The 17,727-nt window shown below is 47.3% G+C and overlaps 1 protein-coding gene across 1 annotated transcript in view; it reads left to right on the top strand.

Annotated features, from left to right (window-relative positions):
- Positions 1–17,727, top strand: part of DMRT1 (doublesex and mab-3 related transcription factor 1) — a 65,310-nt gene that overhangs the window by 33,380 nt on the left and 14,203 nt on the right. Inside the window, exon 4 of the mRNA XM_088539847.1 lies at positions 11,280–11,442. Within this exon, the coding sequence (XP_088395973.1) occupies positions 11,280–11,442 (163 nt within the window). The remainder of the gene's footprint in view (positions 1–11,279; positions 11,443–17,727) is intronic.

Raw genomic sequence — 17,727 nt, 5'->3', positions numbered from 1 at the left:
TGCACAGCGCTGATGAGAGACTGGGAGTGAAGGTGGGAAGTACAAGCAAGATTAGAGCTGCAAAGATTCTCATTCGTGTAACTACTTTTAAAGGGTCTCTGCACAAGGGCAGGCTGCCTCGCTGCTCGCTGCGCCCCAGTCTAAGTGAATCTGTCCTGTCTTTGGTGCAAGGGCACAGGCAAACCTATGTGCTGAATGGCTAGCTGAGCTGGGCCCTGAAGCCAAGTGTCCAGCTGCGTGCTGCACGGTCCCGTTTGCTGCGGGATTTATAGGTGACGTGGAAATGCCCCGTCTTTGCAGGTGGTTGCCTTCCCTTCCTTGGAGAAGACAGGAACAATGTGGAACCGTGTTTCTGGGAGGCAAATTAGATGTCCAAGAGATGCAGTGTTTAATGTGTGCAGAGAGTGGAGCTTCGAGGTGCAGAGACAGAGGGATTTGAGACTGAAGGTGTGGAGGGAGTATAGGAATATTTGGGAAAAAGGTAGAGAGGGGAAAAGCATGCCTAAGCTGAGAAAATATGAAGAAGGATAAAGCCATCAGTGAATGTGGCATTAATGTTCCTTAGTCATAATCAGTTTGTGTCTTGCTCCTGATGGGAATAACCTTGTCCTGCCTGCAAAAGCTTTGTGCGAGAAGGGGAGCAGAGAAGAGGGAAGCAAATGGAGAGGCCGTTGCGTTGCTGCTGGCCTTTGGCCTGAGAGATAGAGACAAAGTGAGGCCAGAAGGGTGCGAGTTTCACTGCTGTTTCAGTGGGGCTGTGCTGGAAGCTGCTCTCCAGCTGCGAGCAGAGAAGAGGTTGGTGTGAGGGGCCCCAGGAAGAGGTTGGTCCTGCCCGAGCTTGGGTGCCTGAAAGAGAGCTCCAAGGCTGCAGGACAGAGAGGCCTCGGATCTAGTTCTTTTCACGTTTCAAGCTCTCGTTTGGATGCTCTTCCCAGTGCCTTGACCCGTAGCGAGTGTAACAGAGGTTTAGGGTGCTGGAATGGATGTGTCCTGTCCAGGCTGTGGGGACATGCCCAGTCGTGGCATCTCTGAGCTTGCCCTGTCCTGGGTGTTGTGTCTCCTCTTGTCCAAACGGCTGCCAAGCAGGGGGTGGCCTTGCTGGTGGCAAAGCCCAGACGTGCCAGGAGGACTTGGAATTCTTCATGCCGGTTTTGTTCCATGCGCCTGGTGCAGTGCAGCCACATGCATGTGCGAGTGTGCGGGTGGGCAGACTGGCCGGGAGGCTGGGACAGAGTGTGACCACCTGGAAATAAGGCTGAGCAGAACGGATATGCTACCATCTACCACGAGTTAGCAAGTCTCTAAAAGCAAAGGCCGTAAGAGTGTCTGTACCTGTAAAATTGCCCAGATTGTATTTGAGGGCATGTACCCACATGAGTAGCCCAGTATGTCGCTAAAGTCTGTCTTGTTCCTTTATGGGATACCCTGCCTTTGAGGGAGATCTGTCCAAGCTTCAATGCCTGATATCTGTCTAGGTCCTGCATCACCTGCCCGTGCCCTTCTCCTTCCCCCAGGAGCTTAGCAGCATGTTTTAATTCCCATGTTGTCTCTAATGAACGCACAGCGCAGTGTAAGCAGAAAACAACACCACTACTTTTATTTACAACATGTGAGAGACTCTCCCAAGAAGGCCCGCCGTAGGCCGCGACAGCTTGCTGTGAGTCGCTGCTGGCAGCCCGTGTTTCCCCTGGCTAGCAGGAGCGATGGCGTTTCCTGGGTGGCAGCGAATCTTCCTGCTGAGGCTCCCCCGCAGGGGTGGCAGAGGAGGAGGAGGAAGTCAGGCTCCTCTTGCGCCTCACTCTGGGCTTCGGCTGGTGGCTGCTGCCTGCGGCTGCTGCGGGGTCGGACTGAGGATAGTTGGAGTGTTCCAGGGCCGGTGCCACGTTCTGTGCCTGAGCCTCGGTGGTGCAGCCGCCGTGTGGCCTCTCTTGCAGGGGAGCAGATCTCCCGCTGAAGGGCTCTCTGGCGGCGGGGCCAGCAGGTGCCATCGTGGATGTGGAATCCAAGCGATGGCCGTGCTGTGGTGGCACCAGGTTGCTGTATTGCGGCTCCTGGGAGGTCTCCATTTGCAGCAGCATCTCAAGGCACCTCTTCCTGCTGGGCCGTAAGAGTCCTGGTCTCTTCTTGGAATAGATGGTGAGCAGGAAGTCCGTAACGGAGATTCGGAAAAACTCCTCGCTTTTGGAGAGTTTTCCAAATTCTTCGTCTGACATGTCCCCCAGATAGTTCTCACAGTCCAGGGGCATGTTCAGCAGGTCGGTGTCCGTGAGCCGTGAGCCGGTGGAACTTTCTGTGTCCTGGTACGCTGTCCACCCTGGATTCCCAGGAGAGTCCCGTGCTCCAGCAGCAGCTGCGGGCACTGGCTGCGAGTGCTGTCGTGGGGCGGGTGCCCGTGGGCCGCCGTCGGCCCTGTCGGCGAAGCTGCGGCTGGGCTGGTTCCCCTCGTCGCCAAGAGCAGCTGGTGGTGGCGCAGGCGCTGGCTGCGGCTGTGGGGCTGTGGGGCCACCGCGGGGGCGGGCGTCTGGCAGCGGGGGAGCAGCCAGGCCCTCAGGTGGCGCCTGCTGCTGCTCCTCAGGGTGCGCGCGCTGGCCGTCGCCTGCCGGGCCGGGGCCTGGCTGCTCCATGGAGGCAATTCCGGCAGCCTGCGTGTCCCTCGTGAGCCTCTGCCTGCGCAGGAGCCTTCAGACAATCACTTCTCCTTCAAGTAAAGAGAAAAAGAGAGCACGAAGTCCCTACTCTGGCGCTTCGCCAGTGATGGGCTGGGAACCACTCAGATGCTCCCAGCGCTGCCTGAACCGTCAGCTTCTAGAGCAGCGGCTCCAGCAGTGTCTCTGGCCACCGTCTGCGGGTGCTAATGAGGCCTTTGGTCCATGGATGTCACAATGACAGTGACATCGGCGCGGTGGCTTTGTGACAGGCCGTCCCTGCGGAGTGGCATGCCCAGCGGAATGGAGGTCGCTCCCAGCCTGAGGAAGTGCATGGGGACCAAAGGCGCCTGTGTCCGCTCTCACAGCCCAGCTCTCTGCTGTGTTTTGTTCCCAAGGGCTGGTGCCCCTCCCTGCTGGAGGGCTCAACGTTACCTCTGGCAGTTTGTAAGGGACTGTGGGTACTTTAAGCGCTGCCTTCCATGCAGCGCATTCCAGGGACTGAAATAAATTGTGTATCAAAGCCATAGCCTCCAGCCAGGGGGAAAACACCCTGGGTATGAAGTGGAGGGGAAATGGGGACTGCCATTTTCTGGAGCCACACAGGCACCTCAGTGTGTGCACTGGAAAGAGGGTGGGAGGGCAGCACAGGAAGGCACCTCCTCTCTAGCTGTGCTCTCGCTCACACAGGACATAGTGGAGTCGGGAAGCTGCAGTTGAATTCCCCTTGGGCCTAGCTAGTAATCCTGGAGTTCCTGATGCTGCCATTATTCACTGAATCCCCGAATCACAGTATGGTTGAGGTTGACAGGGAGGTCTAGGGATCATGTAGTGCAACTCCCCAGCTCCAGCAGGAACACCCAGAGCATGTGGCACAGGGTGGCGTCTAGGCATATTGGGAAGATCTCCAGAGAAGGAGACTCCACAGCCTCTCTGGGCAGCCTGTTCCAGGGCTCTGTCACCCTCCCAGGAAAAAGTTCTTCCTCCCGTGGAGGTGGAACTTCCTGTGTTTCGACTTGTACCCATTAACCCTTGTCCTGTTACTGCCAACACTGAGGAGAGTTCGGCCCCATCCTCTTTACATCCTGCCCTGAGGTATTTGTACAAATTGGTATGATCCCCTCTCAATCTTCTCTTCTCCAGGCTGAAGAGGCTCAATTCACTTAGTCCTTCCTCATAAGGGAGATGCTCCAGTCCCTTAATGATCTTTGTGGCTCTACGCTGGACCCTCTCTAGAAGCTCTGTGTCCCTCTTGTTGTGGGAAGCCCCGATCTTGCCTTTCACCTTCTCTTGTCATGGCAGAAGAAATGCTGCTCTTGCAGCCCCTCCTGGTGCCTTGTCATCTTGGTGGCATTTCTCCTAGTCCATTAGTCCCAGTCACATTGGTGGTTCTCTGATGGCCTCCCTCCCATAGGTCAGTGTCTTTCTGGTCCCGCAGAGCTCCATGCTCAAGGCAAAATCCAGATGTAGTCCCACTGGTGCGGCACAGCAGAGAACAGACCCTTTTCCCCAGTTGATGGCCACACTCGTGCCAATACACCCCATTTTGCAGTGGGCCTTCTTCATAGCAGGGTACAGCATGGGCAGGGAGCAGAGGCCTTTCCATCAGTTACTCAGTGCAGTTCCAGATGTGGTTACAGGTCCTGCAAGCCTAAATTCAGTGCAGGTTTGTGGGGCCCGGTATGTTCCCTTTGCTCTTTTTAGGCACTGGTTACAAAGTGAGGAGTTAAGACCCCTGATCGGGGTCTTAACATGTGCAAGTCTTTGAGCTCCAACCCCAATAAAATCCATGCCTGCAGTTTGGTGCAGTAGCGTCTGTTCAGTGTGTCAGTGTGTCCTTCTGGTGGCAGCTGGGACATGGCCCGTTGGGACATGTGGCTCACTGTGCTCCAGGGTAATCCAGCCCTATTGAGTGGGCGACTGTTGGGCGAGAGAGGGCTCTCGAAGTGAAGTAAATTGTGTATCAAAGCCATAGTCTCCAGTCAGAGACAAAACACGGGGAGTAAGAAGTGGAAGGGAAACGGGGAGTGCTGCTTCCTGGAAGCCACTCAGGTACCTCACCGTGTAAATCCTCAATATCAAAGCCCAAAAGTGTTCCTCTGCTATACGAGGAGGAAATTCTTCGGTTTACATGTGACAGAGTCCTGGCACAGGCTGCCCAGAGAGGTTGTGGAGTCTCCTTCTCCGGAGATCTACCAAACCCACCTGGATGCCACCCTGTGCCCCGTGCTCTGGGTGTCCCTGCTGTAGCAGGGGTTTGGACTAGTTGATCTCTAGAGTTCCCTGCCACCCTCAGCCATTCTGTGATTCTGTGTGTGACCCTTACTGTAAAGGTTGTAGTGACTCCTGGTGAATTGACATCCTCCTTCCCAACAACTGTGAAGATGCTAATGGTTACAGACCTGGCACTGCATGAAATGTACCCCCATGCTGGGGCATGAGTGACTGAGTTTGCTTTGGAGCTACCTGCTGTGGGCAAATGTTAACGCTGGCCTGGAAGTTTGGGATAGATAGCAGATTTTTTTTTTCCCCCTGAGGTTCCCTTTCTTTTTTCTTTTTTTTTTTTTTACCTCTTTGTCCCTCTCTTTTTTTTTTAATAGAAAAGTACAGCTCATCAAATCTGCCATTTCAGCTCCAGATGCCTTCTTTTCACTTACTTAGAACTGTTTAAAGTGGAAATGTGAAATAAGCATTTGTAAGAAATAGACTGAGAAATTTTAACTGATTTTCAAGTATAGAAGTTACTCTTTTCATTCAGAAATGAAATAAATGGCTGTGTTCAAAAGCTTTTTTTCTGTGGATTTCTCAGAGCCATGACGCATTTAAAACTTTTTACTGAAATTCAAGAAAAATATTTTTGTGATGGGGCAGCTGGCAGTTTTGATTCCAAGAGTAGCTGCTTGCTGGTGAAATAGGTTGCTCTTTTGAAGTCCCACAATCTGTTTCAGGTCTTTGGCACAGTTTTTCCTTCGGTAAGCCAGAAAGGGATATTAAATGGGTAAATGCCTACATATATATGTGTATATGCATGTGCCAATATATACATACTGTGTAAGCCCCCCCTACACAATCCCAGTCTTCTGTGCAAGCCGTGCATTGCATACTGTATTCATAACACACCCTTCGCACTACAGATTTATGCTAAAAGTATCCTAATGTTTCTGACAGCTCATGTGTGACGTGAATGCAATCCATATTTCTTAGGGGAGCTAATCTAAGCGGTTTATTTTCCGATACTGCTGATAGGGCTATATCTCTGGATGTCACCGCAGTTGAGATTCTGATGGTAACATATTGTTTATGGGTCACTGCCTTTGTCTAAAAGAATAGGTTGGAACAGAATAGCAAAGGTTAATTAAGTTTGTCTATCAAGGAGGGACAGATATAAATGTCTCTTGTATTTTCCGTGCTAGAATCAAAGTAAGTCAAAGCAGGGTGTCATAGTGGCTTTTTCCTCGCGCTGTAAAAATCTGCTTAGCCGATTTTAGGAATGAAACAAAAACACCTTGAGCAGTGCAAGTGCAGCAGGAGCTGCAAGGGGGTCAGCTCACTGGCAGAACCGTTGCAAGACGAGAGGGTTGCAGCAACCCTGGTCTCCAGCCTGGGAAGTTGGGGGACAGAATTTATAAATACGTTTAGATAACGTGGCCAAGGTCATGCATCCAGATGGAGATTGGGCAGAAATCCCGCCATTCTGGATTTTCATGCCAGCAGCCTTTTTCTGGGTATCACACCAGAAATGGACCTGCGGATTCTGCTGTTTTCAAAGAACTTGTGCAAATGAAGGAGAAAAGCAATTTTATGCCCCTGAGACTTGCAAGGCAGAACGAGGAGTTTGTGCTAAAGCTGGAACAGAGCTTCTGTGGGGCTTCTTCCCCACAGAAAACGAGAAAGCCTTGTCCAGTCGGTGAGGCTGGGAGGAGAAGTGACAGGGCAGCTGCCCTGTCTTTATGCATCCATTGCTCTTGCACTGTCTTTCCTCCTCTCCTCATCCAGACAGGATGTGCAGAGGTTTCCAGGCACTTGGGAGAAAGTGCTGGGCTTCACCTTGCTCTTGCAGCAGGTCTTGACACATCCTCTTGGCAGAACTCTCTGAAATGATCCGAGTTGAATCACAGAATTGCAGAATGGTTGAGGTTGGCAGGGGCCTCTAGAGGTGATCTAGCGCAAACCTCCTGCTCCAGCAGGGACACCCAGAGCACGTGGCACAGGGTGGCATCCAGGGGGTTTGGAAGATCTCCAGAGGAGGAGACTCTACAGCCTCTCCGGGCAGCCTGTTCCAGGACTCTGGCACCCTCACAGCAAAGATATTCTTCCTGATATGGAGATTAAACTTCCTGTGTTTCAACTTACACCCGTTACTCCTCGTCCTGTCACCGGCCACCATGGAGAAGAGCCCAGTCCCATCCTCCCTACAGTCACCTCTCAGGTACTTGAACATGTTGATGAAGTCTCCTCTCAGTCTTCTCTTCTTCAGACTGAACAGGCCCAGCTCGCTTAGTCTTTCCTCATACAACAAATGCTCCAGTCCCTTAATCATCTTTGTGACTCTCCACTGGATCCTCTCTAGAAGCTCCATGTCCTGAATTGGTGTAAGAAGAGTCTTTTTGTAGTCCTGTGGCCTTTCTTGACGGGGAAGCACTGGGGTGAAGTCAAGTCTGTGCTTGAAGCTGTCATGGAGAGGACAGTCTCCTCTTTGCCAAAAAAAAAAAAAGATGATTTGTTATACTCCTGCAGATAAAGACTCGTAAATTATACAGCCCAAAGCAAGTACATTAGAAGTGTTTTGGGTCCAGGTTCTGCTGGGCCAAGCCTTGCTTGCAGCCACAGCGAGACATACCACAGCAAGACTCTCCAGAGCTGGAAGAGTTAATTCAGAGCAAAAATTGGGCAACAATCTCCTAAGCCCCCTTTTTAATGTAGCACTGAGGTCAAGAATTTTTACGACTGGTTGTTTTTTTATTGTTACTGTAAAATAGGATTGCTAAGCACTATAAAAAGGAAACCTTGTGGTTCAGATTTACTGTGGTGTATATTCCGAATGGTTTAATAAAACAAAACCAAAAGCTTTTAGATTTTCTTCAGTGGGTAATACACAACGTATTCTTTGCAGAGCCAAAGCTTCCAGCTGTCGGTCGGACTGTGGTTCATAGACTTGGTGTGGGTAATAAGATTATAAAACATGTCTCTTGCTAGCCAGCTACCACACACTAGTAATAATAGTAGTAATAATTCATTGAATCCAGGGATTTTAGGTGAGTTGTTTTCTTAAGAAATGGAGAAAAAAACTACTGAAAAAAAAGATGGTTTGATAGGAAACAGGTGCCTGCATGCATTACACAGAGAAAGGAAACAAGAACATCGTAATTTCAGTGCCAGGGAGCCATCCCTCCATTTTGTTACAGCTAAAATAACACCGTCCCCAGCAGGTGATGCTTTCCAGCGGTATGTATGCACCCGTGAGAAGGGGAGATCAGGCAGCCTGTCATCCTGCCCCTTGCAGAAGAGCTGGGCAGCGTGGTCCAGAAAGGTGGCCAAAGAGGAGCTGGATAACTTCTCTTTCAGTGGAATTGTCCAGTCATGTGGCCATTCCGATAGAGCTGTTTTGGTAGTTTATACTGGCAGAGTGTAACTTTAGGGCAGGAGGAACCCATGGATTGTTCACCAGGGGCAGGCAAATCATGAACCTGTCCAGGACATAGCGGAGCAGTGCAGGTGAGGTCAGTGGCTCTGTAGAGATCCTGACTCCTCTGGCTTTCTCAGGATGCCACACAAAACATCCTGTGTTCTGTAATTTGTGTAAGATTGCTTTACTGTCCACTGTGATGAAGCTTGACTTGCGGTTGTTTTTTGTTGTTTGTGCATGCACAGGATGCAGGCAGTTAAAAAGTCACCATGTAAGTATCCTTTTCTTTTATAATAGACAAGGTCTTACTTTGACAGGCTGTAAGCATGTCCTGCCTATCCCTCAGTATAATTGTGTTGCTGCCACAAAATAGGCAGAGATGTGCCATGTATTTAGGAATTCTTGCAAGGGAGTGGTTATCTCTCTTGGAATTTAATCTCAGCCCAAACGTAACTCCGAACATGAGAATGCCAGAAAGCATAACCCAGACCACATCATTTCTGTTTTGGCAGCATGAAAAGTAGCATTGAGTACTAAAGTGGTAGGGGAAACACCAGAAAATAGCTAGTCACTGTGCATAGTTACCAGCTAAATACCCTGAGAATGGCTGTGAAGCACCAGGCTGAATTTGAAGCACAGCCAGGTGGGACCTGAAAGGACAGGGTAAAATAGGCAGAACTCTTATTTAGCTGAAATGAAAAGGCTCTCCAGCACTTTGTCTAGAGAACTTCTAATGTCATTGCTTTGCATGCATTACTGACCACACTTTTATCTTTTTTTTCTGATACAAAACTAAAAAACGTGGTTTTTTTTCCTCCTACTTATGATAATTCCCTCCCTTAGGGAGACAAGACAATATTACCTTTCCTGTTGGAAGTCATGATATTCTGAGGTGTTGGACAACTTCTCTTTAGAGTGTTGTGTCCCTGTCACATTGTAGAGCTTTGGTACAAAAGGTGCTAATTCTTTTATCAAAACAAAATAAAAAAGACATCACAGCCTTTCCAGGGAGATCATTTTGGACCATTTCAGGGTGCTGAGGTAGGACAAATCTCATTTCTGATTCCAGATTTGTACCAGATGCAGCTAACATCCTGGCCATATGGCCAGTAACGGTAACTAACATACCGGCTCATACTGGCCGTTGTCTCCAAGCACATGGAGGACAAGAAGGTGCTCAAGAGTAGTCAGCATGGATTCACCAAGGGGAAATCCTGCTTGACTAACCTGATAGCCTTCTATGATGAAATGACCGGCTGGATGGATGAGGGGAGAGCGGTGGATGTCGTCTATCTCGACTTCACCAAGGCTTCTGACACCGTCCCTCACAACATCCTCCTGGGCAAGCTCCAGAAGTGTGGGATAGATGAGTGCACAGTGAGGTGGATTAGGAACTGGCTGGATGGCAGGGCCCAGAGAGTGGTGATCAGCGGTGCAGAGTCTAGTTGGAGGCCTGTAGCTAGCGGGGTCCCCCAGGGGTCAGTCCTCGGTCCAGTCCTGTTCAATTTATTCATCAATGACCTGGATGAAGGCACAGAGTGCTCCCTCAGCAAGTTTGCTGATGATACCAAACTGGGAGGAGTAGCTGATACCCCAGAGGGCTGTGCTGCCATCCAGAGGGACCTGGACAGACGGGACAACTGGGCGGTGAAAAACCTCATGCAATTCAACAAGGCCAAGTGCAAGGTCCTGCACCTGGGGAGGAATAACCCCAGACACCAGTACAGGCTGGGGACTGACCTTCTGGAGAGCAGCTCTGCAGAGAGGGACCTGGGTGTCATGGTGGATGATAAGTTGACCATGAGGCAGCAGTGTGCTCCTGTGGCCAAGAAGGCCAATGGGATCCTGGGGTGCATTAAGAAGAGCGTCTCCAGCAGGTCGAGGGAGGTGATCCTGCCCCTCTACTCAGCCCTGGTGAGGCCACATCTGCAGTATTGTGTCCAGTTCTGGGCCCCACAGTATAAGAGGGATGTGGAGCTGCTGGAGAGAGTCCAGCGCAGGGCCACAAGGATGATCAGGGGCCTGGAACATCTGCCCTGTGAGGAGAGGCTGAGGGAGCTGGGCCTGTTCAGCCTGGAGAAGAGAAGGCTGAGAGGGGACCTGATCAGTGTCTATAAGTATCTCAAGGGAGGGAGTGCAGAGGATGGTGCTGGTCTCTTTTCAGTGGTGGCCACTGACAGAACTAGAGGAAATCGCCACAAACTGAAGCACCAAAAGTTCCACAGGAACTTAAGGAAAAATTTTTTAACAGTGAGGGTGACAGAGCACTGGCACAGGCTGCCCAGAGAGGTTGTGGAGTCTCCTTCTCTGGAGATCTTCAAAACCCGCTTGGACGCAGTCCTGTGCCACGTGCTCTAGGTGACCCTGCGTGTGCAGGGGGGTTGGACTAGATGATCTCTAGAGGTCCCTTCCAACCCTAAGCATTCAATGATTCTATGATTCTAACATTGCTCCTAGCTTGGTGGGCAATAGGAGAGAGGAGGTTGCTTGGTAAATTTTCAGACATGGAGTTGATACAGCTAATTTGGTGATTTTTTTTCCAGTTATTGCTCCGCTGCAGACTTCCTGTGCAATCCATCCACAACTTGTTTTCTCCATATCAAATGGGGAAATTACTCCGTCTTCCTGGATTTTAAGAAGTGATGTGTCTCTGTATGTGTCATGCTCAAATTCAGTCAATTATATCTTGAAAGAGTAGGTAGAACTGTTTCCTTAGACCATTTGATGGGTTCTTTGCAAAGTGGTTATCACTGGTCTTTGACTTGTTGGTTTCTTTGAGGCTGTACAAGCTGAGTGGACACTTCACGTCCTCTGAAGCTCGTCAGCTGGTTGTAGGCAAGGGTGAAAGCAAAGCTATGTAAAACACCTCATGATTTGACTTCTCTTCCAATCACCTTCTCTTCCACCTGCCAGGGTCTCCTTCCAAGATTGGTACTTGTGGGACAAGAAGGTGCAAAGGCTGTGCTAGTGTCAGCTTTCATATGCTGCTGTTTGATTCTCTCTGATAGATGAAGGGCATGGAGAACCACCACGCCATGAGCTCCCAGTACCGGATGCACTCCTACTACCCACCCACGTCTTACCTGGGCCAGGGTGTTGGCACACCTGCATGTGTCCCACAGATCGTGACCTCCGAGGACATCCCCTCATACTCAGAACTGAAAGCAAGAGGTAAGTGCACAGTAACCCCTTGGGTTTCTGCTACCTTGTTGACTTTGAATGGGCATCAAAAAGGCAGGGTGTGATGATGGGACGAAAGTCACTAATGCAGAAAGCTCTTGTAGTGCAGTATTACAGGCCCATATTTTAGAAGTGTGTTAGTTTCTGCTCCCGGTTTCTGTCCACTGGAAGAGTTATTTAAGGTAGCTTCTTTCAATGCTTATCCAAAGACTACCTTCAAGGAACATGTGCTGGAATCAAAGACTCATCGTTCCTCTCTTTTTTTTCTCAGAACTGCCGTTCATATATTTTTCCCCTCAGGATCCACAAGCCCGAGCCTTTGCTACCTTGTTCTGCCTGAACCATGTATGGAAACTATTTCTGTATCCCAACCATGTAGTGAAACCCATCACAGACTTGCTTCTTCTTTGCTGTCAAACTCAGATTGCTTCATTTAGAATTAATCCAGATAAATTCATCTTCTGACATCCGGTCTTCTTGACTCTACAAAGATTGTTAATCTGCAGTCTTTCTTAGGAGAGATCTACCTGTGTTGGCACTGTGGTTTTGACATTTTTTTTTATCTTGCATCCTGGTTCGCTTGCCTTTGTTCTGGGCAGAGTACCTCTATGGATGTTAAAATGGCCTTGCTGGAGCAGATCAAAGTCCATGTAGCTGTTTCCCTGTGTCTGGAAAGGGGATACATAGAGAAGAAAAAAGAAACCAAGAAAGAGTAGCGTGATAGTATTTCATGCTTCCAACATTCCTACAATTCTGCAGTATTCAGTATGTATCCTCAGTTGGTGATTACTTCTCAACAACCATTTTCACTTACTATCTGCAGACCTGAAAGCCACAAATTGAAATATAGTCTTTCAGTAAGCTCCTTTATACTTCTGGTCTCTTTGGTAGCAATGAATTCAGCAGTTTAATTCTGTAGAGTTCTGTACAGTGTGTGGGAAGTATTTCCTTTTGTTTGTTTTACACCTGACAGATTTTTTGTGCTAGTTCTTTTTTTTTGTACAGTGACACCACTGACTACAATATCCTGCCTCATTTGCTTCTCTGCTGCACATATACATTGAAATGAATCTTCCATGGTGACACGTGCGTGCTGAGCCTTTTTCATACCTGATTAGAGGAAGTGTATTACATACGTTACATAACTATTTTCAGCCATGTCCTTTTTGCTGCTGATGTTCTGGTGCGTGCTGAATTTGTTTGACGTTGAAAATACGGCTGTGCTTGTGTCATGGCAGAACCTTAAGGACTCAAGTGAAATTTTGGAAGGTGCGATACATACAAGATCTGCAGCTGGCATAAATCAGCGTTGAGCCCTTGAGTTCAATAGCTCTAGAATGATTTATACTAAAGAGGTGGACTGTTGTTTTGGAAGTGGCTGTTTTCTGAAAGTCTTCCAACTAAATGTGACGTATCAGATAGATGAAGAAACAACACAAGGTGTCAGAAAACCTTACACTTTTTCCTCTCTTTTTTTTCCAGTGGTTTTAAATGGCTTATAGAAATCAGTGATCCTTGCTTCATTTTCCTTCTCTTTTCTTCAGTTTTATTTTCTTCCCTGTTCCCTGACCACCACTGAACGATGATGTCCTGTGTTCTGCTGATTGGTCAAAAGTGGTTGGCTTTATGCTCAAGTGCAGTTGACACTTTTTCTTGCATCCATCACTACTAACTCACTAAGAACTCTTACCAGTTGAGTGTTCTTACAAATAGACAAAAGACCTTACGCCCTTTGTTCCCAAATGCACTTCAGTAATTTTTCATCACTCTAGAAAAAAAAAAAGTTGTGTGCAATGTGCCACTGATTTTTAAACTACATAAATACTGTATTTTCAATAATCCTTGACTGCTTCTCCAGACAGTATTCCACACACAGATATTGTTCCCTAAGTTACACCATCAATCAGAAACCGACAAGCAGTGAGATGTAATTTACTGAGATCAAACAGCATTTTCCAGACCCTGAAGAAGTGCTTTTCCATAGCAGGGAGCTAGTGGGAGAAAGAAGCACCAGTATTTTTGCGAGAAACTTGCATCTGTGAGCTAGACCCTTCCAGTTTCAAGTGTCTCTTAGAAGCATCTCTTTTCTCCTTCTGGCTGCTCTCGGTGGGTATGGCTCCTCTTATTTTACATCTAGAAAAAAAGTAGTATTCTCAAGCTGTTAGTTCATGATTTACACTCCCATGAAGTTTTTTTGTTCTATGCTTTTCATCGTCTTCAGAGAGTTTTTGTTTTGTTGGGTTTTGTTTTGTTTTCTCATCATTTGTGTGGATGCCGAATCAGCCAGCAGGCTGTGAACAGTGGATCCCCTATAACACGTGCCGCTGGTCCCTTCCCCTAAAATATTGCCTGCAAGTGTTGTCTTGTGAAAAAGACATATTCTTACAGATTTCACCACAAACTGGTGGACTAAACTTTCTGTACATGAGAGCTTTACATGAAGCAAAGACTTTGCCTTTAGTTTGCCATTAGGGGTTAGTGGTTGCTACTTTTTTAAAGGTAACTCCAGTGCACTTTTAAACTAGCAAGTCATACTCCAGGCATTATTTCCTTTTCTGAAGATAAAATGACACCATGCTCAGAAAGTTGTTTTCTTTCCAAGAATACATAACTCACAGCTTCTAGGTCCACAAGGGAACATTAGGACCATCTAGTCTCACTTGCTGATTAATGCAGGCTATAAAGCTTCACTTAATTCCTGCAGCAAGCCCTTGCCCTTTTTTTAGGGTCTGTTTGTAGGCTTATGTGTTGGTATTCAGAAATTGTACAGGAAGGTTACAGTGCGTAAAGAAGAGCAACAGGTCAAAAGAAAAAAACTCGTTTTACAGCCACGTTTTCAAACATTTGAAACCTGTATCTTTATTGCAGAAAAGGTTGTTAAATTCCCAGCCACAAATCAGAGATGGTCTTATAACACATGCAGTCTATTACCACACTTCAGTTGCAACTTCAGCTTTACAGAGGTTTTGCCAGTTCATATATTATCTCAGTTAGTATTTCAGTCAGACTATTTCATTAATTTTCTTCTGCTAAGTTAACTGCCTGTTTAAACCAGTTATGTTGGAAGGGAGGAGAGATGAGCTAGCAGACCACTGATTTACACTTTCTTTGTTTTATGAATGGTGAGAAGTTCTCAGGAAGCTTCTGACATTTGTTCATGAGGTCATACCGTGCTACAGTGTGTTGCATATCGTAATGGGCTGACATTTTCTGAATGACAAAACACCATCACTCAACCTCCTTGCAATCTGAAGTGGTTCTAAATAAAATGATTTTGCTTCCAACTAGCACAGCTGCTGCCCTTCCAGCTGAAACTGGAAAAACGGGGAGACAAATAAGATAAACCAGTGACAAATGGCAGAAGACATTTTCAGGGTGCTCTCCTAGGTCACCAGGTGGTAATTTGTACTCATTTTTAGAAAGAAGGGGGATTTTCTGCTCTCTACTTTCTAATTGTTTTTCTTCACCTTCTTACTGCTTTGTTATTTTATTTTTAAAATGCAAACAATGAGAGGAAAAATTCATGAGATGTTGTTACAATTCCCTGTGCACGAAAGACATGCTGTAAAACGTGTCTGTCTTTTGGAAGCCAAGCTGAGAGATCTTTGTGCGAGGAGTGGAGGGATGATAGTGTGTAAACAGCAGCCACAAAAGGGTATCCAGTCTCAAAGAGCCAGGTATCTTAGTCTAACTGATTTCCTAGAGACAGCTGATTTTTTTTTTCCAGTGGGTCTTTTTAGGGATTGAGTCAGTGCCCAGAATTGATTAATACCTTTCACTGACTTGGTGAAATCAGGTCCCTCTGTGCTTGAGTATATGCTGAAATACCCGCACAAGCCTGGATCGAGACCGTATGAAGGTGGCATGTGCTTAGGTCAGAGCTGAGTGCTTAGCTCCATGTCCTACTTCTGCTGCTTAAAAAATGATCAGTTCCTCATGGGAGTACTTTCCAGACTTGGGACAGTGGTAGAAAAATCTAAATAGAAGGATGCAATGGAGAAAATTCCTTCTGTTTGCAAATAGGAACACACCTCTTTTTGATTTAAAATCAGGTATCATGTCTTAAAAATAAGAAAATATTGTCATTGTGGACTGTTGAGGTCATTACCCTCTGTGTCTCTTCCTGTGGCTAAGGAAATTGTTTGAAATTTAGAAGTTGCTCTACTGGCTGAATGAATTTGCATTTTTCCTCCTGTTAGGATCTCAGAATAGTTGGAAATACAAGCAGTGAGCCCTTTAGGGCAGTACCATATTTGCAGCTTGAACATAAAGCACAAACACAAATGAGAAAAACTCATGCAAAATGCTTATTTTGATGAACAGTGTCAACAATTTTGTTCAAATCGGCAAATGGTGTTTTCCAAAGGAAAACGTTTCTGCTAATAGTCTTTGTTTTATTATTACTATTATTAGCAGAGCAGCATTTAACAGTCTCAGATTTTCAAACAGTTAGTCCTGCCTAGAAGTTAAATAACTGGTGTTTTACAGTGGTGGAAACTGAGGAAGGGATATCAGCAACGAGGCCTGGACGTTTCCTCCTCGTGTGCATTGGGTGCCCTTCTGAAGATGGTGCTGATCCACTGGAGAAGCCCACCCTGACCGCTGAGCAGCTTAAAGAGTGTCTTGCAATGACTTCACCATTAAGGGCATGTTGGAGACAGTCTGTCTCAGTCAAAAACTTCCAATTTAGTAAAAGAAATGTTGGAATGCAAGGAAGCCTGTACATACACACACAAAAAAATGCAAGAGAAGTCCTGGGTGAGGGTGCTTTTCTTCACCTTGAGTTGCCGTGTGCGAAGGCGATGCCTCTTCCCAGTGTTCCTTACGTGCCATGTATCTTTGTGAGTCTGTGCCCTTGGGATGCTGTGGAAGGCGAGGGCAGCTCCGTGGGGTGAGGGAGGTCACATGGAGTCCTCACGCTGAGAAACCACGAGGGAAAAGGAGGCAGTCGTTTAAATCTGCAGGTACTGAGGCCAGCTGGAACCTGTTCATTTTTTTTTATTCTATCACTGGATCAGTGCACAATTGTTTGTCTTTTTGGGGCATTCTCACTGTCGTTACTATAGCTATGTCCCCATCATCCCTACAGTTATACTATGTGCAGTTCTTAGTCATGCATTGCAAGGGTACCATGAAGATTAGTAGATCTGAAATTGTGGGTTTCCAGGCCTGGGCTCACATGGGTGGTTGTACACAGGGCACAAATCACACAGTCTCCTACTCTGTGTGCTGCACCATTCTCAGTTATGTGGGACTCTTGCAAAAACCTGTGTTTTGAGGCTTTCTCAGCATAGTGCAGTTTGTGCGTGTGTGTTTGCAAGTGGGGAGAGTTCGTGTGGGGATGTGTGGGTGTGTATATATAATGAATATATTTACGTGTGTTAAGTAGAGGCAGTACATTCAGAAGCTTGGACTTGTGTTCACATGACCTGGGTTGCAGGCTCTAGGTCTGCTGTTCATGTGCAGTGTGGGGCAGAGCATTATGCTTTGTTTCATCAGAACAGGTTCTGGATAACTTGCAGTATTTTCTCAGACTTCCTTTTTTTTTTTCTTTTTCTTTTTTCTTTTTTTTTTTTTTTCCTGACAGATCCATTTAAACAGATCATTTTCAGTTTGGCTGACTGAAAAGCTGAGTTTTGAGTTTAGCTGTTCAGACAGTTTCTGGGCTCAGGAATTTCTTTTTGAGATCAAACAAGTTGCCAGCCGTCACTTGCGTTGGTCTTACTCGTACATCATGGCCCTGTTAGCCCTAACAGCAACTATCAAGATACATTTGAGAATATGAGGCACAATCGGTGAAGTGAAATAGTAAACTCTGGCAAGCCATTTTTCTGAGTTTAAGCCTTTTTACTAAATGGTCTGTCCTCTGAATGGGGTTGGACTGGTGAAAATCTGGCCAATACGAAATTCCTAAAGCCTGGTGGATAGAGAAGGGAGTTCCCGAGAAGACACAAATTTAAAACGTTTGCTTAAATCTCGTTCTTCTGCCATTACTCTGGGTTAAAAGGATCATTTCACTCCTGTGCTTTTCCTAAGAGCCGCCTTTACGCGATGCCGCCTTTACATGACCACCGTGTCCTCCTGCCAGCCGTGCAGGGTGTCGGGTGCTTCGTGAGGACCGTGGGGATGGCAGATTTTGCTGGTTTGCTTGGTTTGGCGTGCGGAGGCCTCCTCACGGCCGTGGTGGTGAGGAGAGGAGCGAGTCCCTCCGCGCGCTGCCGCAATCCTCCCCGCGAGCCAGGGCCGTGCCAGGATGTACACCAGCCTCTGGAGCCA

Source organism: Tinamus guttatus, unplaced genomic scaffold (assembly GCF_059628265.1).
Source record: "Tinamus guttatus ecotype Peru unplaced genomic scaffold, ASM5962826v1 Tinamus_guttatus_pri_ptg000050l, whole genome shotgun sequence".
NCBI lineage: Eukaryota > Metazoa > Chordata > Aves > Tinamiformes > Tinamidae > Tinamus > Tinamus guttatus.
Note: the sequence above shows the minus strand (reverse complement) of the source record. Positions and strands in the feature narration are given on the sequence as shown.